The 25,722-nt window shown below is 37.9% G+C and overlaps 1 protein-coding gene across 2 annotated transcripts in view; it reads right to left on the bottom strand.

Moving 5' to 3' along the window:
• Positions 1–25,722, bottom strand: part of COP1 (COP1 E3 ubiquitin ligase) — a 97,702-nt gene that overhangs the window by 27,889 nt on the left and 44,091 nt on the right. For both annotated transcript variants that reach the window (XM_026703336.2, XM_026703335.2), the window contains exons 13-18: positions 22,043–22,151; positions 20,706–20,787; positions 18,200–18,316; positions 6,996–7,113; positions 4,608–4,732; positions 3,587–3,747 (exon numbers count right to left, since the gene is read on the bottom strand). In XM_026703336.2, the coding sequence (XP_026559121.2) occupies positions 3,587–3,747; positions 4,608–4,732; positions 6,996–7,113; positions 18,200–18,316; positions 20,706–20,787; positions 22,043–22,151 (712 nt within the window). The remainder of the gene's footprint in view (positions 1–3,586; positions 3,748–4,607; positions 4,733–6,995; positions 7,114–18,199; positions 18,317–20,705; positions 20,788–22,042; positions 22,152–25,722) is intronic.

Raw genomic sequence — 25,722 nt, 5'->3', positions numbered from 1 at the left:
ATTTAAGTAAACCAATAATTCTGGCCCCTTCAGTACAACTGAAATTTATGAGTTTTCCACAATTCCCTATTACCATTACTTCAGAGCTTCTCTCTGGAAGGATTCTAGATATTTTTATGACTAATTTGCATTCTATTTTCTCTTATCTTCATTTCCAGATAGTTTTCCAAAACACTTAAATTCTACTTTTTTTTACAGGCTAACCTATTTAAAATATTACAATAAACATACCAATTAAATGACTTATTTTATAATGATGCTAATAAATTGAAGCTATGCATAATCTATGAAACCATATGGCTTATATATAATGCCCATACTCTGAGTACCAAGAGCTAAAATAAGTTTTCTTACAATAAACTTAGTTAATACCTATTCTTTTTTAAAGCAACATCAGCAGAAGCATAACAGAACCTTTGCGCAAATGTAATCGAATCTAATGCATTTGGAAACCCATATTCCAGCTCCAAGATGCACCATGACTGGGGTGTCCTTAGAGTCAGTCTTTAGTCACACTCCTGGTGACTGCCTGGATTTGATCCCACAATTTTTCTTGGCAAATTTTGGTAAATATTTTGCCAATGTTTTCTTAATTTCTTTCCGAGACAAATTGACTCGGCCAAGGTCACATAAACTGGCTTTGGGTGTAAAGCGGAACTAGAATTCATGGGCTTCTTGCCTCTAGTCTGATGCCCCCATCACTATATTGAACTGGCTCTCTCACAATGGTATTGCTAAGCTTCATGTTCTCAGTTTTCATTGTGGGTTTATGATAAAACAGTACAGGTAGTCCTAGGCATACAACCATTGGGGCAGCAAGCATCCCAAGTTACAATGGGGCTAACTGAATTGTGACTACGACTGGCCCTTAGAGTTCTTGTTATCCCAGCAACCCCACAACCATATAATTCCAATCTAGGCATTTAACCTATTTGCACTTACAACTGGTTGCAGCACCTTTTGATCACGTGAATGCCATTTGCAACCTTCTCTGCTGACTTCCTCAGAAAGTCAATGGGGAAGCCAGCAGGGAAGGTCACAAGTCACTGGGATAAGTGTCCCATGCCCACACATTTCCCCCCATGCTCTCCATCACGCCCTTGACTTTTCTGGACCACACAATGTCTCTTGCACACCACCTCTCATCTTTAATGCATAACTCATGTACCCACTCCCTCATCTTCCCTAGCACACACCCCTCATACTATCCCTGACCATGCACCCCTCTTGCACATTTCCTGGCCCAAACTGCACCATGCCTCTTACATACAGTCTCATTAACCCTCTCTCATACCCTCTTTGGTCCTTCACCAAAGGATCACAGCAGCCACTTATCTGGCTACAGCCCTGGGACTTGAATTTCCTACAAGCATCCCCAATACTTTTGGTTGTGAGAAGTTGGCAAGAGATTTCCTTGTATAATCACCATGGGATTTGGTTAATGATGGCAACTAGGACCAGTAATTGCTGCTGCTACATTACTGGTAGCATGACTACATCAGTTAGCAATGGAAATTCGGGTCCCAATTGCTGTCATAAGTTGAGGACTACCTGTCTTAACTGCCCAAACCGTGCTTTAAGATCTATGTCCTTGGCATCCCTGGGATATGTATTAAAATAATCAAGATGATGATTGTGACATGTGATTGAAGCCCTAAATTTTTGTCCCTGAATGCAAAATTAATGCAAACGATGGGGTCTCTAGCTTCTTTTGACCTCCCTAGTGTCCCTGGAACTTTCTCCCCAAAACAATGCATGAGAAGTATTAATCTTCTCAACATTTTGTTAGTTTTCCAATAGATTGCATGCCGCTGTTGATTTAATCATTTTCGTATTTCTAATTATGAAAGGCCCAACATAGGCCCTTGAAACACTCTTTAAAAAATAGTGAATAATTGAATCGATACTTTGTTTTGAAGGTGGAAAGGCTGAGAGAGCATAACTAGACCAAAGTCACCCAGTTTCCATGCCTAATGACAGACCTGAATCCAAGCTATCTTAGTCTTCTTAGTCTTCGATATTAGTCACTTCGATAGTGAAGACTTAGTCTTCACTATTACGGATCACTAATAAGACTCTTTTTAGACACTTCTTGTGGTCTCTTTATTTGCAGAAGACTGAAAATTACATTTGCTTTAGTTTTTTTCTTTCATTACTAATTTGAAAGTTGTTGCATTACCATGATCTGGGCAACAACATAATTATCTTTCCCTAGAGTGATTGTTTGTGTATTTTTTAAAGAGTGGAGATTAGGAAATTACATTTTATCTTTTTTTTAATGATTGGGTTATTTCTATTACTCCCTGAGGGGAAGAAAGTTGAAATCCCTAACTAACATACCTCTATGCTATACTATAAAAGTTATTTCAACTTTTGCATTTTAACCTTTAATTGCTAAAAAGGCAGCAAAGAGCGTGAAAGCTCGATTTCTTTCACATACCAGGTGAAACATTCCACAGGATTGATAGTGGCAGCAGGAACTACCAAGCCACTTCCAAAGCATGAGGTCAGGTCAATATGTGGAAACTCAGACAGAAGAGGTTTTCACCTCCGGCTTCTACCCTATGGACCTTAGCATTAAAATGCAGGCAAAAATAAGTAAAGACGTTGGAAGAGAAAATTAGTTGCTATAATTAAAGGGAATAACAGAACTCTGAAGTAATACAGCATACTTCCTGAACAACCTAAATCTGCAACGGCTGTTTTCTGGCACAACCAGAAAGAAGATACAATATTCCATATGAAAATGGAAAAAGAATAATTTCAGAGAAAGAAGAAAATAGGTAGAAAACAAAGTATCCTCCCCACTCCACTTAGCAAAACATGACATTCAGAGCACAAAGCAAAATTGGTACTAACATAGAATTTCTAACATTTCATGAACTCAAATAACCTCTGTTGCTACAGACTTATGACCATAATTGAGCCCGTGAATTGCTGCAATCATAAGTCAAGGCATCCAGATGACCGGATGGTGGTTGTTAAGTGAACATTATGGTTTTTAACTGATCTCATTAATTTGAATGGCCATTTTTTTTCTGGAAACCAGAAAAAAGTACTGTGAATCAAGGTCAAGTGACCACACAACAATACAACCAATCATAAAGCTGACCTTCTTGACATGCAGCCTGACTGGGAGGAGGGACAACCATTTATGATGGCTAGGGATGCAAAGGCACTACATTTGTTAGGAGTAAAAGAGTCCCAGGTCATAGCTAAGAAGTTATCTATATACTAAAACCACTATTCAAAAGAAAAAAATTAAATACAATCTTATTTGAAAGAGGAAAGCTACTGAATTCTGAAGTAACAAACCCTGATATAGGTCAAAGATTTGTTGCATAATAGTCCAGTGATATCTCTTTGGATAATCCATTAACATCTGCTTATATTCCTTTATCTGCACTGATAATTCAAAGTAGAAGCTATTATTGTTGAGAAAGCCTAATCCTGGTCATTGAAGGATCCAAAATGAAAACTTTCATTAATCTGACATGTTCGTAAATAGACTGAGGTTGATCCAAATAAATGGCCTGCAAATTATTTTGCTCCTTGGTAAGAAGAAAAAAATTAGCAAAATATTTACCCCATCTGGTAGCGCCCTCCAGCATACAGCACTGACAAACTCATTTGTGTCATCCTCCTTACGGTCTTTGTCCAGGACACTTTTGACAGTGTCAAATTTGAAGGTTAGCAGTGTCTTTGAGAGACCTTTATAGTACAGGTAAAGTGAATTATTTTCACTTCCTACAACCAAAAACAAAAATACAGGTTGATTTACAATATTTATTTCTGTCAGTTCCAGCTCAATCTAAACTTTCCACTAAAACTAGCCTTGGTTAAAGCAGGAAACTCTAATATAGGAGTCAGATTAATTATAAGATGTGTAATTTGATATAACCAACTCATTCCAAGTATTCAATACTCAGAAAGTGAATGGAAGGTGGCAACTACTAAGTTTAATATAATTTAAGAAGCATACATCAGAAGATGTAAGTAACATTTGCAACTTTTTTGTGCAAGGGCATGACTCCACATGGCAGAAGGCATTTTCTATTACCTGCTTTAGATGTTAAGAGTTCAAGGAGAATGCTGAAATACCGAAAAGGATTTAGAAGATAAGAAATGATAAAAAGTCCAGCATACAGACCAAAGGAGATTATGCTGAAGGACTGGGGATATTTTTCATTACTGAAAAGAACAGTAAGCTATGTTCTTGTACTATAGGTTACTTTATGTTACCAACTGGAAAACTGAATAATAGTTCTTTTCCTTGTCTTTTTGAAGTTTGAGATTACTCATTTTTCCAGTTGGTTTGAACTATAATGATTTGGGATAAACAACATTTTCTAAGTATGTTCTCAAAGTTTTGAACCTCATTCTTGAAAACATTTCTTGAAAACAGATGGGCACGCAGCTGTTAGGCATATTTTAAACTTAAGAATTTCTTTTTTATCAAGAAAGGGGATGGATCCATTCAATGATTTTGTTGATATTTCATAGCGTTTTCAGTTTTATTGTAATATATTGCCATAAACTTGACATTGATAAATGCTTAAACTTGACAGTATATTTAAATTTCTTTGCTCAAACAGCTGTTTACTTACCACAGGCAATATAGTCTCCATTAGATGCCAAGCCTACAAAATTCTTCTCATTGATGTGACCCTTAAAAGAACGCAAACAATGTGGCTTCCCTACATTCCATAGCTTTAGCTGGCTATCTGTTGACCTGAGGACAGAGATAAAAACTTACAAATCAATTGGAAATTATGAAAGACTCCCAGGTAGGCAAAATCAGCACAGTGTAAAACTTGCTGTAGACAGAAAACACATTTCTGGTACCATCTGTGTCTGGGACAATGCAAGCAAAGAGGGAAGCTGCATTCAACAGAAATCACTCCTTGGGTTCTGCAAAGGTTTGTTTTCCAATCAAAAATACTTTAAGCTCTTTGTAAGGGGTAAGGAAAACTTGTTTCAAGTAAAGAAGTCAGCTTTAGTATCAATAGCCTTGTAAAACTTATTATACAATACATATTCATAGAAAAACAAAAAGCCATGGAGAATCCAAAGATACATTTTTCAATTAAATGTAAAACCATGTTAAATTTACCGAAATTTATATAACATTATTCTTACATTTAATTCATTGAAGCTTACACCACTGGAATGAATCCCAAAGAATACCTGCTGTATAGAATCACAGAACTGTGGAATTGGAAGGGATGATAAGGATCATCTACTCCAACCTTCCTTAATGTGAGTAAAACCAATTAAACCATCCACAATAGACAGCTGACCAGACTCTTTTTAAAAATCTCTAGAGGTAATAAACCCAAATGTACATAGTGCATTGTTCCATTATTATACAGGTAGCCCCCAATGTAGGACAATTGGGATTGGAATTTCCATCACTACACAAAATGGTCATAAAAAGCAGTGCCATGTGACCGCATCACTTAGTGACAGCAAACACAGGAGTCCTAGCTGCCTTTGTAACTCTACACACATGGAGTCATGAAGCAAGAGAGAGCATGGGAGTTGTTGCAGGGGTGAAGAGGAAGCCTTCAGAGGCCCAGTGCAAGCTGTGTGCAAGTTGGGGTCCTGCTGTAGTACAGCATGAGTTCAGGGAGGCCATGGAAGGAATAGGCTCTGACTCTTGAATTTCTTGGCACACCATGACTCTGGGGTTGCAAGAAGCCTCTGTGCTGCAATGCAGGTGAAGCCATAGCTGCCATAACTTCAGGGACTGATCTTAAGTCCCTTCTTTCAGTGCTTATAACTTTGAATCGTTATTAAACAAATGGTCATAAATCAAGGCAATAGCAGTAAGACTTATTTACCACCTCACAGTGCTTCCCAGCTCTGCCTAAGCAGTTTACTGAGTCAGCATATTGCCCCCAACAATCTGGGTCCTCATTTTACCAATCTCAGAAGGATGGGAGGCTGAATCAACCTTGAGTTGGTGAAACTCGAAGTGCCAAACTGCTGGAAATTAGCAGTCAGCAGAATTAGCCTGCAACACTGCATTCTAACCAGTGTACCACCACGACTACCTGTACAGATCTTAGAATCAGGGCATTTTTGCTTACATTTAAGCAAAATCTAGATAGCTTCAACTTGCACCCGTTATTTCTAGCTAGTTCCTAATTATCATCCCTATGAGCCAGCTTGGTGTACTGGTTAAAGCTCCAAGCTAGAAACTGAGAAGCCATGAGTTCTAGTCCTGCCATAGGCCCAAATCAGCTGGGTGACTTTTAGCCAATCACTCTCAGGCAATGCACACAATGGCAAAACAGAAAAAAATTCACGACTGCTTCCATTCATGTACCTAAAAACTGATATGCCTCTCTTCAGTCTTCTAAACTAACACTTAAGTTAAAATAAAGGGTAAGATTTTGCCTGGAGTGTTTCTAAATTCCAAATGTAATTTAATCATTACATAAATTGCTTTCTGCAAACTGTTTACTCCTTAATTTGATCAAATAATTGCTGTCTAACTCTCCAAAGTTCAACTCTTCAAATGCAGGAAATCTCAGGTTGTATGTTAGCACATGAGGCACTCCTGCAATTCTTAGTACATCTGCAAGTAAACAAAATCTACCTTTCAGAAAAATAATGGAATCAAATATTGCTGCTTCTTTAGTAATTACTATACTAAAGAGAAACATGAATTCAAGTCTTCACAGAACTAAGCATTTGTTTCAGTATGTTGTCGGCAACTCCTAAAAGTGTGGCTGAACAGACAAAAAAACAGACTAAACAAAACAAAAAACTGCTAGTTATATATCTTTCTCAGTTTCTTCAGCACTAATGAGACACTCTGGATCCAAAAGAAGTGAGAAACAGTTTTCTATTTTTGTTCTAATAAATAGTACTAGAATCTGCTGTGCAAATTGACAGTTCACACAAACACACTCATAAGCTGTGCAAAATACTGATTTTCTGAAATTCACCAAGAATCAGAAAGTGTAGAAGCTTTTTACAATACTCACGCAGAGACTATTTCTTCTCCACTAACAAACTTTGCATATGAAACAGCTTTGCGGTGCCCTTTGAAGACCATAATGGGCTGTTTAGTGTTCCGAAGGTCATAGTAGTGGACACAGTGATCTTTGGAGAAATGGGGGGGGGACAAAGATATAAGTTAAATCAAAATAGAGAATAACGTGAAGACAGACTGAATGCTACATAGATTGGGGGAGGAGGTTCTCCCTAGGTATTTATTTCCCATTTATTCTAATTATTAAGCAAGATAGATTTCCAATTTTTCCTCCTAATTAAAGAAATACAATTTCATTCATATAAAAGAAAAAAAATATTGCTGCTGCCAGCATTTTTTAAAAATCACTGCTGTCAGTCTTGCAAGGTAATCCAGGAGCTAGCACTGCCATAGATAAGTATTGTAGGTCAATTGGACATTTCTGCTAGAGGTACTTGATCAGTTTGAAAAAGCTTAATTTATTGAGACATCTAATTTCTCAGGATGCTTCCATGTAATAAATTCTATCTATTATGCTAGTTGTTCAACTAAGTACTTGACCAGCAGTAATACAGTACATCCTTGAGTTATGACCCAAATGGAGCCTGCCTATTATAGTTGTAAATCAAAATGGTCATAAAATGGGTTGATCACGTGACTGACCTGATTTTACAATGTTTTTAGAGTGGTCATTAAGCAAATCAATTGATTTGCTATGGCACAGTTTTTCTAAAATCATGAAAGTGCTGGTTTTCAGTAAAAACACTGTAAAACATGTCACATCACCATGGGCTGTTGCAACCCACTATAAATGCCGAGTGCTGAGTGTTGCTGAGTGCCCAAAATGCAGTCATGTGTCCATGGGAGAGGGGGGAGCTTCTTACCTAGGTCCTAAGGCCCTTTTTCAGGTAAGCCGTAACATCAAACAGTAGCTAAGTTACCTGTCATAAGTTGAGAACTACCTGAATTACACAACAGAGCACTGCATAATGAAATAGGTCTCCTCAATCAGCAAGAATATTCTAAAACTACTTTGTGAATTTGTAACTGATCTACAGACTCAAGACAAAAGCATTGGTAAAAGGGCATAGGAGTTTTTGGGCAGTTTTCAATGTTCTATGTAGCTGGCCAAAGTGGACTGTAGATCATTTCAGCCACAACAAATCTGTCAGTCTAATAGTTATTAAACTCACTCTTTATGATGTAGTTACAAGAGAATAAAATAAAAATTTCTCTGGAAAAAGGTTTTAATAACATCTAAATGCAAAATAATAAAAATATTTGCTAACTAATGCTTTCTTTTCAGCTAAAAAGCTAGAATCTATATTAACAGATGCATTTTAAATGATATGGACAATATATTAATTTATGGTAGGAAGAATGACAAGTATGGGGAATAAATGAAAAAAGCCAAAACATCTGTTTGCAGCTTTGAATTCTTCTTCCAAATACTGCAATAAACAACTATAATCTTGATGGCATATGGCTCCAGCCCAGCATATGTAGCATATGCTATCAACTCCTGTTCTGATTAATATCTGAATGGCTATTGTGCCATTCAGTCACTCTGAATTAGTCACTCAATACTTTATTATTTAAGAATGTAGTCTCTATGCCCAATTGAGCTGTCATTATTATTTTTATCCATCCAAAGTTGCAATTTTTGAGTAATTACATCAGGATTAATGCCCATCACATTAAACAGTGCTTGAACAGTGTGCCATGATTCATACTTAAACATTTTATCAGACTCATTATATTTATTTGTTATATTTATATCCTGCCTTTTTCTCCAAGTGCTAAAAACAACATATATGCCATTCTCCCCTCACAATTTTTCCCATAACCAGCACCTACTAAAATAGTTGAACAGAGAGACTGTGTGTACGTGACTGACTCAAAGTTATCTAGTGAATTTGTATGGTTGAGAGTGGGAATCAGAAGTTGAGTATCCTGGTGACAGTCAAATAATTAAATACAACATCCACACTAACTTACAACAAACCATATGAACCTTTTGCTGAACAAGTGTGATCTATTGAAGCAGCAAAATTATTGTTTTTAATGTAAGTAAGAAATATAAAAATCTCAGGTACCCTAGTCACTGCAGAAACTTCTCAACATGATTTGGGGTGGACTTAAATTGTCACAGCTAATACTGTTTAGGGCCTTTCTATTCCTTTTGGACTACAGATTTAAGATGCTCTAAAAATTGAGATAATTCCAGTAATATCAAGAATCAAGAGCACACCGGAAACAGTGATAAATGCTTTTTAATCTTAATTCTTGTCTCCTTGCCACAGTAGTATAGAATGATGCTTCATACCACATTCAAACCAGTCAATATTCCCTTTAATCTAGATCACAGGCAGCAAATACTTTCAAGGTGGGAAAGAGTTAAAATATTTTGAGGGATATTATCTGCATACAAATCTGCATACAGACAGGGAGGTTGAACAACTAGCCTCGTGGTGCAACCAGAATAATCTTGAACTAAATACTCTCAAAACTGTAGAAATGGTGGTAGAGTTTAGGAGAAGCCCTCCTATACTACCGCCTCTTACAATACTAGACAACACAGTATCAACAGAAGAGACCTTCAAGTTTGTAGGTTCTATCATAACTCAAGACTTAAAATGGACACCTAACATCAAAAACGTCATCAAAAAAGCACAACAAAGAATGTTCTTTCTGCACCAACTCAGAAAGCTCAAACTGCCCAAGGAGCTGCCGATTCAGTTCTACAGAGGAATTATTGAGTCTGTCATCTGCACCTCTATAACTGTCTGGTTTGGCTCTGCAAACAAACAAAACAGACACGGACTTCAACAGATAATTAGAACTGCAGAAAAAAACAATTGCTACCAATATGCCTTCTATTAAAGACCTGTATATTGCACGAGTCAAAAAGAGGGCTGTGAAAATATCTAGACCCCTCACATCCTGGACATAAACTGTTTCAACTTCTACCCTCAAAACAATGCAATAGGGCACTGCACATCAGAACAACTAGACACAAGGACAGTTTTTCCTGAATGCCATCACTCTGCTAAACAACTAAATACCCACAACACTGTCAAACTATTTACTAAGACTGTATTACTATTATTCTTCTCATCCTTCCTATTACCTATCTCCTCCCACTTATGACTATAACCTTGTTGCTTGTATCGCTATGATTTATATTGTTTTATTTGTTTCTTACTATGATTTGATTTCTTATTTAGTAACCTATGACTATCACTAAGTGTTGTATCTTATGATTCTTGAACAATGTATTTTTTTTCTTTTTATGTACACTGAGAGGATATGCACCAAAGACAAATTCCTTGGGTATCTAATCACATTTGGCCAATAAAGAATTCTGTTCTGTTCTGTTCTGTTCTATTCTATTCTAATTAAATCAATGTTTATGTTAGCCTATTCTAATCTAGGAACATAACAAAGATTGATATAATTTCATGTACTGTATGTCAGGGGTCGCCAACATTTTGGACGTCAGGGACTACCAAACACATAATTTTAAATCCCAGGGACCACTACTTTGAATTTTGACTGATGGTGGTGCAGGAAACTTTGGCCGGTCTCTCAAGAGATGAGAGTGACTTTGGCTGCTTCTCTCGGCTAACAGGCGACCAAGGTATCTGCAAAATTTTCTCTAAGTATCAACAGTGAGGTGTCACATAAAATGGTTCATTCTGTATTGTTGAATTTCTACTGCTTATTACCTCAGGTATTAAATACTGTCACCTTGATTAGGAGGGGGAAACATTTAACTGCATTTCGTGATTATCAGAAGCCACTCTCCAAACAGTATAATAAAACAGAACTATTTTGCCATTATATTACAATTTCTCTTTCTCTCAACAACCTCTCTACCCCAATTATTATATTTATCAGCCTGCAATGGGCCGGTAACATAAAACACAAGAAGCCTTGCCAAAAGGCTGGGACAGGCACCCATACCACAAATACATGAAACTCTTGATCCCTCCACAATCCACGGAAAGAAAAAAAAAACATGGCAACACAAGGAACCAGGAACCTCCCATTCAGACAAAGGAGTGGCTGGCCAGATGTGGTTTTAAACCCGGTGCCCCAAAAGCCTCCAGAAGCTGGCTTAGGCGCTCCTGATAGACACGTCACAGGGGGCAGGGGGTGCATCCTAGGGCGGGACTGCAAACAGGACACCCGGGAGCCGGCAGGGTTTAAGAGGGGGCGAAAGCCGCGGCAGCAAGAGGGAGGGTTTCCTTCCTCCTTTGTGGAAGCTCCTTCGGGTGCCGCCTCTTCCCTTCCAGCGCTGCCTCCAGCACCGATTGGAAGTTCAGCACTTCTGAATGGAGCCCTGGATGGAGCACTTCTCTGGCCAACGTGCTTTGGTGATAGCGTCCTCGGGGCTGCGCCATTGGAGCAATGCTGGCACTTTGGGGACAAGCCCTTCCCCCCATGTTAGCACGGTGAAACAATGTTGTGCTCCCCTTTGCACAGTTCGGCCAAGCTATTTGCAAAATCATCTCTCTTGAGGAGCACTCGACAGTTTGCAGATATCTTGGCTGCCTGCTAGCGGAGAGGAGCAGCCAGAGTCACTCTCATCTCTTGAGAGCCTGGCCAAAGTTTCCCCCACCACTCATGCTTCAGCGCTTTGACTCCCAGGAACAGGAGTTTGGCCAAGTTACCTGCAAAAATTTAAAAAGACAACTCTTATGTGACAAAGACATAGAATTTGAAAGCATGGAAGACAATAAAATTGAGATTACCACAATAGGACTACAACCTGCCTGCAACTTGGCAGTTCAAATCTCATCAGGCTCAAGGTTGACTCAGTCTTCCATCCTTCCGAGTTAGGTAAAATGAGGACCCAGACTGTTGGGGGCAATAAACTGACTCTGTAAACCACTTAGAGAAGACTGTAATGCACTGTGAAGCTGTATATAAGTCTAACTGCTATTGCTATTGCTAAAAGTCAAACCAAGAAAAGGATCTGGACAGAGAACAGCTGCAGTAAGAAATCCTGAATGAAGCCAAACCTCTTTATGAAATTTACAAAGTAGGCTGGCAAAATCTTTGAAGGCTTTTGAATGTCAAAACATTGAGGAAATATCAAATCCCAAGTTGCCATTGGAATGTTTAAAGGTCAAGATTGTGAAGATTGTGAAAAAGAGGAATACAGAGCTAAATTATTTGATATTTGTTCAACATTTCTGGTAAACCCTAATCAGGACTGAAAAGATGACAATTTGTGGATTACACGTAGGTAAGTTAGGCGATGGGAAGATTTTTTTCATTTGCAATTTTAAAAGAGAGTGAAAAAGACTGCATTAGCTATATTAGTGTGATGAAGATTGGAACTCACTTCTTTATTATTGCCTGTTTTCTTTTTCTTTTTCTGTTACTTTTTTCTTGTTTTTCCCCTACACCTTCTAAACTTTTTTTTACTTTTCTTTTTCCTTGTAATTTAATTTTTAATAGTTTTTACTATGTTTACTAAAAACTTCAATAACATTATTTTTAAAAAGTAGGAAAAGATTTGTGAAAATGCAAGGGAAACTATAAAGTGAAACAAAAGCTTTTTCACAGCCTCAGCCTGTTTTAGATCCCCTCCAAGAACTATATAATCTACATATTTAGTTTATAAGTATTAAAACTATCATCAATTTTAGATGGGTGATTTTTTTCTATTTATCTTATGTGAGACAAAGATTTGACTCTGCAATCAAATTTCTTACAACAATGCACAATATCAGCACTTTACTACATTATTTTAAAATGGATGTCTAATAATGCCATTTATCTGTAAGGTAGACCAAAAGGTAGCCTAAAAGTGAAGATCAAGCAAGCTTTTAAACTTTTGTATTAAACAGCTTCCATATAGCTTGAGGTTACAGATGACATTCATCAAGTGATGGAAATCAGTCTTCACTCATCAGACTTTTTCATTGAGAGGTGTGTGTGTGTGTGTGTGTGTGTGATGGAATGGCTTGTAGAAGCTTTATTAAATATATTTGTACCAAAACATAAAATTAATCTCATTCAAAAATTTAATTGGGCAAGATGAAAAGGTTGAATGCAAGGTAGTTTTAAAATGGTTTTAAGCCATTCATGATTAGAAAAAAAAACTGATGTTTGAATTTATACACAAAAATCAACACATTTTAATTTCTATAACTGAGAATTAAACATTAACTGCTTGTGAAACAGCAGTTTTGTAATATTGTGAGAGCTGTTGAACACAGCTGCAGCCATTAACTTCACTATGAATTTTGCAAAACAAAGAGAAATTATTTACCATATATATTGGTGTCCCTGACCAATATTGGAATTGATGCATGTCAGGGCTCAATACCCTCAATTTTATCCTCCAGGGGGGAAAAAAGGTTGCAATTATCACTGCTATGAGAAAACAAATAATAAAACAACTGATGTAGTGACTCTTCTGTAGAAATGGGATGTACTGTCAACTGGGAATGCCTTGATGGAATACTGTGGGCCAAAATGATGCCGTCTCTCGGTTGAAACGACTGACCTGGGGATCTTTTTGTTAGCTGATATAGAAAGACACTGCAGCAAGAGGCAGAGTCATATGCAGCCTCAGAAATGTGTATGTCTGACTTGGAACAATACAATTTATCCTATAAATGTAAAACTCCAACAGACTAGAGAAATTGAATTTTTATACACAATTAAATTGGAAGTAAATAAAAATGTGAAGTATGGAAAATCATTCTAATGGGTGAAAAGGGCAAAGTTTGATTAGAACAGGGGACTGAGTTCTGTGTCCCTTTTCTAGCTGAGACAACCATAACTTGGAAGAAAGTTTTAAAGTACATTTTGAAAGAAATGATATCTATAAGTTCAGAAATAGCATCCCTAAAAGCTATGAAAACTCACTTCAGATTTTAAACAGCAGGCAGGCAGAAATGAGGTTCAAAATGGGTTGACCATTTAGGAATCTATGAATGTACTTATGGAACTTATAACACATTGATTCTTTCAAAATGTACCTTAAAACTCTTTAACGACTTCATAGGCAGAGTAGAATTCAATGTAAGCAACTGCAAAGTGATGCATGTTGAAGCAAAAATAAATAACTATATCAATCAACTAATATTTAAGTGATTCCAAAATCTCTTTTTCCCCCAATAAATGCTTCACAGCTGATTTGAAGATTCATTTAGACCGTTGTCTTGTTACCCAAGACATCATATCCAAGAAGATTTAAGAACATTCCTGAGTTAGAAAAGTTCTGCAAAGAAGAAGGGTGGGCAGGGGGAATCCATAAACAAGAATCTAAAGATTCATTCAGCGATATGGGATTTCTGCAAACATCTTACAAAACAAAACTTTAAAGACAGCATCCATAAAAACTAATATATTTCTTCCAAAATCCTGTAACATGTTTATATATTCCAATGTAACACAGTCTCTGTACTCTCCAAGTATATTTTTGGCTGTCAATTTCACTGTGTTTCTTGCCTGATTGTGTCTCTTTTATGTCTCCTCTAAACAACACAAAAAAGAAATAGCTTGTCATGCCTCTGTCGGAGTCAAGATGAACAGCTGACAAGGAGTGCGAGTGTGGCTCCATTGGCTGTGGAGGAAACTGGGGAAGGGCAAAGTCCGGCTGGGCAGAGCAGAGAAAAGGCAGAACAAGGGAGAGGGAGTTCAGAGGAAGACCGAGGCCCACCCTCTCTTAATCCTAGGGCACGCAGGAAGGAGTAGAGAAGAGAGCAACATGGGTTGCGTGGCTTACAGGGGAGGAAAGGGCCCTGATTCCCTTCATTAGTCAGTGCCTTCATGTCTGGAATTCTTGCTTGTGCCCTGCCAAACTAATTACCTCATTTTGCCTTGATTGGACTTATAGTTAGTTTTTGTTGACCACATTTTGGACTTGATCCTGTTCCTGGGAGAGTTTTTCTCTAGCCAGAAGGTAACCAAGACACCTGGGGCAAAGTTGGAGCTAATAAAGGGACTTCTACCGATTATCTGACTGTGTTGCCTTTGTGCCATGCCCCCGTTCATCACACAGCTATTTATATAGATCAACATCAAGATCCAAAGAATACTGGCAAGACAGTAAATACAAGATCATCACTCTATCTAGACTATATAGTAACTGTTCAAATAAAATTCATATGAAGAAAAAGTACAGTAAATATGTCAGATTTTCTCTTGACAAAATAATGTTACCTGCTTATCTTTAATTTTCTCTCCCACTGTGTATAAACCAACCTAAGTAGAGTGTATGTTCTCGACTTGACAAAACACAGATTTCTACGAATCCTAACTGACTGAATAAAATATCAAGTAGCAATTTAAGCATTTAGAAAGCAGTCAATCAAAAAATTAATCCTGAATGACTGACTGTAAAGACCTATGACATAGCTGCTGTTGAATCAACTGAAAATAAAAAATGTCTTAAAAAATTCCTTGTGTGTCTATTACACTTGGCCAATAAACCTATTCTATTTTATTCTATTCTGTTCTATTCTCTATTCTATTCTATTCAGTTCCTATTCCTATTCCTCTGCTGTGCTCTGCTCTATTCCAATGATATTGAAATATTGTTAAATAGACACTTGCCAACAATCCTATCTAACTTTGAAACAAGAATCTTGGCCTGGTACGCAAGAATTGATATGGAAAGTTGTTGAAGTCAACAAGTCAAATTTTGCCAGAAGCTTTGGAGATTATTTAAAGCATAATGGATTGATTGTAGAAAAGACAGTAACTACATTCACTAATTTATTAGTGAATAGAAATCCCTTATGAACTTTTTGCTAAGAACAAAAATGAAATTGTGATTTATGGGTTTGATTAGAAAGGATAGACTATGGAAAGGAGGAAATTATGCAGTAACATTAGAGAAAGAGAGTGAAATATAAACCTACTTGTGACAGCTGTTAAGAAGACCAGAAGTTGCTTCCTTCCTTTTCTTTATTTTGTATTTTTTTGTATTTTTTTCTCTTACTTACTACTTTTTCTTATTTTGCTTACACTGCTTTTCTTTTCAAATTTTGTTTTTATTCATTTTAAAAAATTCTTTAATTATAAATTACATACCAAAATGTAATGTACACAACATGCAAAAAGGCCAAAAGATCACAATCAAAAAAGCATGTAAATTTGTACCAAATAATCCAAGGAAATAGTTTTGGGTATAAGGATTTTGCAATTAATATCACCAGTAACAGGTGAACAGTTGAATGAAAAAAAGAAAGAATAAAGTCAGTATTAAGACTGTTTAGTATAGTGATTAAGACAATGGCATACAAACCAGGAAACTGAATTCCAGGCCTGCCTTAGGCTGGGTAGATGGTTTTGGCCAGTCATTTTCTCTCGTGGCAGAATACAGGGTGATGTCAGGTCCTCCTAGTTCCTGCCATCAAAGGCTGGAGGAGGACCTGACAGCAATGACAGTTTATTAAAAAAAAACCTACTTATAAAACAAGTTCCACCAGAAGTTATTAAGAAGCGTTTAGGTTTAAAACAAGAAACTAGTCAGTTGTCAGGTTTAGTTCAAGAATACAACGATTAGTTCGTACATGCATTCTAAAAAATTTACCTCAAAATATTGAAACTCAAATACAATGGAATATATACACACATACACACAATTTTTGTTACATAATTATAAAGAAATAGTGGAATTATAGTGTGTGATAAATGGTAACAAATATATGTTCAATGTACTTTCCTTTTAAAAGCAAAATTATATTTAATGTTGATCACACACACACACATAATTTATCTCACACTATAATTCCACTATTTCCTCAAAATTATGTAACAAAAATAGTCCTTGAATTACAACAGTCATTTAATGATTTTCTGTAGTTACAACAGCCTCAAAAAGGCCTTATGGCTCATAAAGCATTGGAGACTGTAAAATGTCGCGGTCGCATGATCACATTTCAGGCACTTTTGCATTTATGACCAGCTGCAATGTCTCGTGGTCATACATCTATAGTTTGCATTTTTGTCAGTTTCTAGCAAAAAGAAGCCCACTCAGGTTAAGTAAATGGATTCACTTATCAACTATGCAATTCAGTTGACGATTTAGATGAAAATGATCAAAAAAATTCATTCCTGGGGGTGCCTCAACTTATGACTGTGATAATTTACAACTAAAATTCATCTCTCAATTATTTTTATTTTACACTGACTAAATTTTTAATATTTCTAAAGAATTACTATTTAAAGCTTAATATTAATTATTTAGAAGTATCTAGTGTTCTTTAGCATCAATATTGAGTAGTGATTACTATTTCTTTAAATTGCAATTTGTCATATAATTTTTGCTATTAATTTCTGTGCCAAGAATACGTTTTTTTGTTTTTATGGTAGCATCTATTGATTTTTATCAACATAATTTGTATCCCATTTTTTGGTACAAAGGTAACTTAATTGGCCCAGAAATGCTTTAGTTTGTAAACTATGCAACTAAGACAGACTTAAAATAATAGAGAGTTTTGCACATAATTTCTTCCTTTTATTTTTCCTTTTATTTCTTCCTCTTTTATTTTATTATCCAATATCCAGAGTTCTTTGAAGTAAGGCATTTGTAAACCTTGTAACTAAATAGAAAACCCCATCTTAAGTGAAAGAGTTATTGGCCCCCATGATCATGAAGAGCTGCCTCCTGGACAGAAAGCAATTACTTCAGTTTTTGAGGATTCAATAGGTAAAACTGAGTTATATTTTCAGAATATAACTAAGAAATTTTTTTGCTAAGAAAAAAAATGAAATTGTGATTTATGGGTTTGATTAGAAAGGATAGACTATGGAAAGGAGGAAATGTCTCCTGCAAAACACAAGATTTGCAGATAAATATCTATCAGCTCTTCTAAGAATGACTAGCTCCTACAAGTTCTTGTTGTTTTTGCTCCAGGACTTCTTCCTCACAACAATTTAACTTATTACATGTGGATTGTGCCTGTAGCTTGGTTATAAATTTCTTGGTCTGCTGCCCAATTCATGTCTTAACAATATTGGAAAGCTTCTAACACTCTTGTCCAAAAGATAGCAACGGAGAACTGAAATTCTCATTTTTCCAGCATTTACTTGAAGCAACAAAAAGCAGAATTCCAGCATATTCAGTAGCATCCTATTTAAAAAAAGTGACTAATTCTAGATATATGTGAACATATAAAGAATTCTACCCTATTTTTCATGTTATTTGTTTTGTCCCACACAAAAAGAGCAAATTGTTACACCTACCTGCACAGCCAAAAGCAAGATGGTACCGGGATGAGGGGCTGAATTTTACACAACACACATTTGCCTTGGCCTCAATACTTGCTACTGAATTGTCCAGGTTGGTTGACCACAACTTCACTAAGGAAAGATAAAAGAAACACAAGCAAAATGGGGTAGATTAAGCTGCAATTGCTATTCTGTGATTTTCACATGAAATTTTTTTTCCTTTTATTATTTCATTGCTAAATAGAAATATAGCAATAGGAAGAAGCAATGTTTACATGTGGATCACATGCAATCTTCACAATAGATTAATGAGAATTCCAAGTGCTCTGCAAGACCTCTTACCAAAAACAAAAAAAATATGACATGATGACAACACCAACCAGCCCCCCTGCAATCCAGACAGGGCAGAAAGACAGCACTCAAACACAAGAGATTCTAAACTATCTTGGGACACAATGCAATAAACCAGGGGTCTCCAACCTTCAACCTTTTGGACCTCAGGGACCACCAAACTCATAATTTTAGATCCCAGGGACCACTAACTGGTTCTGTGGGTGTGGCCTAATTTGTGGGTGTGGCTTGGTGGTCATGTGACTGGCTGGGCATGGCTTGTATGTAAATATTATAAATATTTATATAAATATTGATTTTTTTATAAAAAAGAGCAACTTTTACCCAAAATCAGGAAAAGCAGGCAGATTGAGTTGCTCACAGAATCATTCAGTGATCTATCTGCCATCGGCCAGCTCAGTCTCTCAAATTTTCTTGCTGTGAGTCTGCACTGAATTTGCTTGCAAGCAAACCTTCAGTCCTAAGGTTCTGCTGTACTTAAAAGCAGAGCCGAAGATTGAAAGACTAGCTAGAAAGCAAGAAATCCAACCATTTCCTGCTTCCTAGCTAATCTAAATCTCCCAGCACAGCAGAACAGATGATGATCGGAAAGAGGAAAAATAGAAATTTAGCAGGCAAGTTTACTGGGTAAGGAGTGAGTGGGCGGGGAGGGTTCCTGCAGGGCATGTGGGCGGCGCAGCCTTGTGTTTCTGCGCAGCCTGGATTAATTGTTTTGGGGGGGTGCTCTGGGGGTGAGATTTCTCTGTGGCCCACCAAAATTTTCTCACAGCCCACCAGTGGGCCGCGGCCCACCGGTTGGCGACCATTGCAATAAACCAACATGTGGCCTTAATATAAAACCAAGGCATAAGAGACTTATTTTAATTTCTGCTGAATTTTTTTAATAGTTTTGAGTTTTATTCTTCTAGAAAATATTACACACTAGCAACATTTTTTGAATTGTCATTTTCTTTCAAACTTCAAACTTGTTTAGTTTAATGTCTACTGGTAACTTATACTCTTATATCACCTTTCCTATTAACTGATGTAAACTGATTAAAAAAAAGAAAATAGACAGTTTGAAATTGTTTCCCAAACTCTTTTCAATCACAGTTCCAAAAGCAATCAGAAATTTTTTTTACAATATGTTAGATAGACATCAAGTTCTTTTCCTGCACAAATCAATAGTCAGAACCCTTTTATATAAAAACAGAGTCTATTCATCTTTTAATTACTATTTATAAAATGGTTGTTCAATTATAGTACCAACTATTTTGCCCAGTGCTTAAATTTCAAATTTCGAAAACATGGGATGATGTTATGGTTACTGTTTAAGTAGAGACCTGAACATTCACAAAATGGCTGCTATGGTGCCATAACTAGTCATAAAATAGAAATAATGGAACTGGGGATGTAAAAGTAAGTTAAAGGGATACTTCGTTGTGACTACAATTTCAGACAGAAAGCTTAAACATATATTTGGGGAAAAAATTACACTGAACCTATTTCCTCCGCAGTTTAAACTTTTAAAAGTCATAATGATGACTGGTATATTTAATTTTGTTTTAGTACCAATTTTACATTAGGCTATGATTAAGGAAGTCACTGGGACCAAAGAAGACAAGATTGTGAACTCGTATTTCCATTTGACCTGAAAGTATATAAATGTAACTTATTATGTGATGAATCCTAGACACCTATTTCAGTTATCAATAGGTTTCACATATATTTGTGCTTAGAAAGCCAGTGTTGTATAGTTGTTAAGGTGCCAGATCAGGAGTAGAGCAACTCGGGTTCCAATCCTTCTGTAGACACAGGAACTAGCTGGGTGACTGGAGGTCAGTGACTTCTTCTCAGCCTAAATCAGCATCAGGATTTTCAATAAACTAACTAATAAACAAAAAATCCTATCGAACTGAAAGCCACTGTGAAGTAGTAGCTAAGGTGCTAAAATAGGAGTTGTAAAATCCAAGTTTTCCCTTATGTCTAGAAATCAGATGGCTGACCTTGTCACTCTCTTTCAGAATCAGGCTCTGCAACAAGCCAGCTGATAAATGAAACTCCTCCTCACTAAATGGTAATAGTTTGCTTTAAGTGCTAGATACAAACGGTAAAAAATAAAACAAGTGGACACTGCATCTATTAATTCAGTGTGGCATAGTGATTGGGGGGGGAGGGAGGGGAGCAATACCTTTTGCATCATCAGAACCTGAAGCCAAGAGTTTAGGATCCATCAAATTAAAGTCCACACTCCAGCATCTTTTCTCATGCTCCTGTTTTGTCATGGGGGAATAGAAATAAAATGATAGAAAATTACTTCTTCAATATAATCAAGATAATGAAGAAAATACATAGAACTTTGGTTAAATTATTATTATTGGATTATTACTGATAAAACTTTACAATTTTTCTTCTACCCAATATAATTGATTGTATTGTTTGATGGCAGCCTCAACAAGGACACCAAGAGAGCTATCTGGATGCCTAGTTAATTTTTTAAAAAATTACATTTTGAAGAGCTTGCATTACTCTTACAATGGTACAGTTTCAACTTGCTAGTAATCCCTTATGGAATTTTTGAAGAGGCAATTGCTAAATTTCTCCTCTAAAAACTAATTAGCCACTTAGTAGGATGCACAAGCAGTATGTTCCTCTATAGACTCAGTTCTCAGAAGAATATTATTTAATTAGCACATCCGTTTCAGCAACTCTAGCCTCCTTAAACATGATTCCACATATGCTGGAGTTTCTAATTTAGGACTGGACATTTTAAAGTCAGGTTTTTGAGAAAACAAGAGTCTGAATGTTGTCTGCAAGCTAGAATTCTGAGAAGCAAGCCTATTGGCTTGAACAAGGTCTTTTACTCCTATATAACAATATAAGAGATCATTTATTGAAAGCATGTAGTGATTTAGAAGCTTTATTTGTGAATGCAAAAAAATCATGACTCATTAGATTTCTTTTTAACAAGAATGTAATAAGAATTTTTCAACAAGAATGTTAACAACTTTTCATTTTATCCATGATGAAACAGCTTAAAACGATATCAACTGAAAGCAACATACCACCGGACAGATTTATTACATTTAAATAAATATCAATGATCCTGGCATAACTCCAAACCATAAAGTAAATGATTAATAACTCTCATCTTCAATGGGTTGTGGTGGCGCAGTGGTTAGAATGCCAGCAGTTTGGCAGTTCAATTCTCACTGGCTCAAGGTTGATTCAGCCTTCCAACCTTTTGAGGTGAATAAAATGAGGACCCAGATTGTTGGGGGCAATATGCTGACTCTATAGACTGCTTAGAGAGGGCTGTAATGTGGTATATAAGTCTAAGTGTTATTGCTATTGCTATAACAGAAGAGCCAAGTCTTTTGGCTTAAGAAATGAAACGGGGAGGCAGCAACTGTGATTCTTCAGATTTTAGGGCCACATTATTAGGGCAAATACCATACATGTTGCACAAAGTCACAATACACTTTGCAACACACTTCTGCAAGTACATATATAATACTATTTCTTTACCTGATAGACTTTTGAACGTTGCCCTGTGAATCCATCCCATAAGATCACTGTTCCTTCATAGTCGCTGCTGGCCAAAAGGTTTTTGTGGTAACTACTCCAGCTGATACAGCTGAAAAAGAGAGGTAATACAAATGCTAAAACGTTTTATTCTACAACTATGAACATTGTAAATTAGACAATGTAATAATTCAGACTACTTTATGCATCATCTGCAAATTTGTTTTCATACTCCTGATTAATATTATATTATTATGCATCACCTGCAGATGGGCTGGTTTCATTATTATTTAGGTCAAAATTCCATCAAAATTCAAAGCTAAAATTATTGGTGTCACTAGACTTTATTATATCAAGAAACATATTTAAGAAGTTTAAGTTGAAAGTATTCTTTCTTTGTTAGCTGTTACAAGAGAGAGCCTTATCCAACAGACTGGAAGAGGTCATCTGCATTCCAATATCAAAAAAAGGAGACTTAACAAACTATTATATAATATTCTTAATTTCACATATTAGGAAAATAATGCTTTGTAATCCAATGTGGATTACAACCCTACAGGGAAAAGAAGATGCCAGATGTTCAAATTGGCTTAGGAAAAGGCAAAGGAATATTATGCTGATGCATGCTAAACAACTGAAAATGAAAAAATACCAAAAAGAAATCAGTATGTACTCTATTGATTATTAAAAGGCCTGACTGTGTCCATCATATCAAGATGTGTAATGTGTTCAAAAAATAGGAATCCTAATATCTCATTGTCTTCATGAGAAACTTATATATAGGTCATGAAAGCATGGTAGGGACAGAACATGGTAAAACAGACTTGTTCCAGGTTGGCAAAGGTATGTTGGAAATTTGCTTAGTCTTCTTTTATTTATTCAACATAAATGCTGAATACACATATTAAGGGAGGCTTGACTGGAAGAACAATATTGCTTTAAAACTGGGGGAAGAAACATCAGTAACCTATGCTATACTGATGATATCACCTTGAAGTGTAAATATATTTGAAATGTATGCCACATTTGTCATTATATTTCAACCAACCATTGAATTCAATATAAATTCCTGTTTTAGATATCAACAGAACAAATTTAATGGCCCAATAACATTTTTTATTCTGCACTAAAGGACAAAGACTTTGAATAGTCATTAGGTTTACAGAACGTAGAGCATGGCATCTTAAGTCTTAAATAGTTTAAAGCACAGAAACCCATGTTGGTGCAAAACCTTTTCATTAGTACAGGGGTGTCCAACCTTTCACCTTCCCTGGGCCACATTAGAAGATGAAAATTTGGTTTGGGCCGCACATAAAATAAAATAACAGTAACGATACCTGATCATCTAAAAAAACCATAGAAAACATAGTTAACATATTAAATTTATTTCAAAATGAAGTTAGTGAGATGTTTTTATTATTTATTATTAATTATTTATTAAAAATTATTTATTTTTTATCATGGTTTTTTTATCACAGTTTTTTAATCATGATTTATTTTCCAGCCAAATTTTTTTGGGGGCGGGAGAAAGCTCCTCCTCCTCTCCTCTCCTCCTGCAAATGGCCCGGCTGGATGAGGCAGGACTGGAAGGCAGAAGCAGCAGCAGCGGTGAGGGCAGAAGCCTTCCCCGCCACTGCTGCTGCTTCTGCCCCCGCCGTGGCTTCTGCCCCGCCGGCGCCGCCGCTTCTTCCCCCGCCACCGCTGCTGCTTCTGCCCCCACCACCGCTGCTGCTTCTGCCCCGCCTGGCTTCTGCCCCGCGCCGCCGCTTCTTCCCGCCACCGCTGCTGCTTCTGCCCCCACCGCCGCTTCTGCCCCGCCGCCGCCGCTTCTTCCCCACCACGCTGCTGCCCCGCCACCGCTGCTGCCCCCGCCACCACCCTGCCATCGCTTCTTCCCCTGCCACGCTGCTGCCCCGCCGCCACCCCGCCGCCGCTTCTTCCCCGCCACCGCCACGCTACTGCCCCGCCGCGGGGCAGCGGGCGCAGAAGCAGCAGCGGTGGCGGGGAAAAGCGGCGGGGAGCAGAAGCGACAGCGGCAGGGCAGAAGCGGCGGCGGCAGAAGCAGAAGCGGCGGCGAAGAGGAGGCAGAGCAAGCGACGGCGGCAGGGGCAGAAGCGGCGGGGGCAGAAGTGGCAGCGGGGGCAGTGGGGGCAGAAGCGGCAGCGGGGGCAGAAGTGGCGGCGGTGGGGGCAGAAACAGCGACGGGGGCAGCGGCGATCGGGGCAGAAACGGCAGCGGGGGCAGAAGCGGCAGCAGCGGGGGCAGCGGCGGTGGGGGCAGAAGCGGCAGCGGGGGCAGAAGCGGCGGCGGCGGGGGCAGCAGCGGCAGCGACGGTGGGGGCAGAAGCGGCGGCGGTGGCGGCGGTGGCAACAGCAGGAGGTGGCGCTCTGACGGCGCCCGCCTTTTCTCTTGCTGCTTGGCCTGGTGCTCGCCTCGCCCCGCCTCGCGCCTGCCTCTCCTCCTCGCTGGCTCTGGCATGAAGGTTGGGGTGGGCACTGGGCCGCATTACGAGGCGACCTGGGCCGCATGCGGCCCATGGGCCGCGGGTTGGACAAGCCTGCATTAGTACCTTCCAAATCTATTTTCCCATTCTATACTATTTCAAGATGTCCTACTCTATAAGGCATGGGACCAAGAATAATTTGTTCTCAGCTGAACCTATATGTTATTTTATCTGCATTGCTATTTCACTCACTCCAGATCACTGCAGGAGGGGTTTTAAAACTAAATGTTCCTATAATAAAATGTGCCATTATTTCCTTGAAAGTACAGTATGTAATACACATATATTTATGACTGTGTTCCCTTTCAAGATAAGCAACTATCTTGAGTAGAGCATAGCAAAGAAGAAACAGGCAACAAGCCAACAAAATTAAAGGCATGAGATAAAAAAGTAAATGTACTTTACACCAGTAAAAGTCACTATACTTCTGGTTTTCTTAATTCTTGAAATCGGTATTTGCTTCTACCATATACATATAGTTTCCAATGACTTGCTAAAGGGCAAAAACCTGATCTACATACTTCCAGATTAGCATAAAATTCTAAGCTATTTTGGATCACCTCTATGTTTGCTATCTATAGGCAGTTCTCAACTTATGACTGGTCATTTGACAATCATTTGAAATTTCTCCCCAAAAATCAATGAGGAAGGGAAGTTTGCAAGTGACTGCCACCTGCGGAGGGGGCTCTCTCCTAACTTTGGGGGCTGGCTGCTGGATTCAGAAACAGGACTCACAGATGCATTCTCTTCTGTTCATGGAAGAAACACCGAGAAGCTAGTGAACACCATTATTCTGAAGGCTGGAAAGATTTGTCTCCTTCAGAATGATCACAGTTGCTAGCTTTCTAGCCTTCCTCAGCTAGCAAATGCAATTATTCCTAGGATCGTTTGAAAGGCCTTGTCAATTTGGAGAAAGAGCCTTCCAAGTATCACAATAGGAGGGCCCGCTTGCAGGATGGCATGAGACAATCTTGGTAGGAAGATTGTGCCATACATCAGCTGAGTGGAGCTGCAGTTATATAAAAAGGCATAAGTAAGTAGACCCTGGAGTACCCTCTCCTCAATGCTTTGCGTAAGGACCCATGCAATCATTTAATGACCGCAACTTTGAGAGCTGGAGTTGTGGTTGTTGAGTGAAGTGATCATGTGGTCCTGTGGGTTTAATGACCGCACTGCTTAA

Source organism: Pseudonaja textilis, chromosome 3, assembly GCF_049901715.1.
Source record: "Pseudonaja textilis isolate UNSWEBS1 chromosome 3, rPseTex1.2, whole genome shotgun sequence".
NCBI classification, from domain to species: domain Eukaryota; kingdom Metazoa; phylum Chordata; class Lepidosauria; order Squamata; family Elapidae; genus Pseudonaja; species Pseudonaja textilis.
Note: the sequence above shows the minus strand (reverse complement) of the source record. Positions and strands in the feature narration are given on the sequence as shown.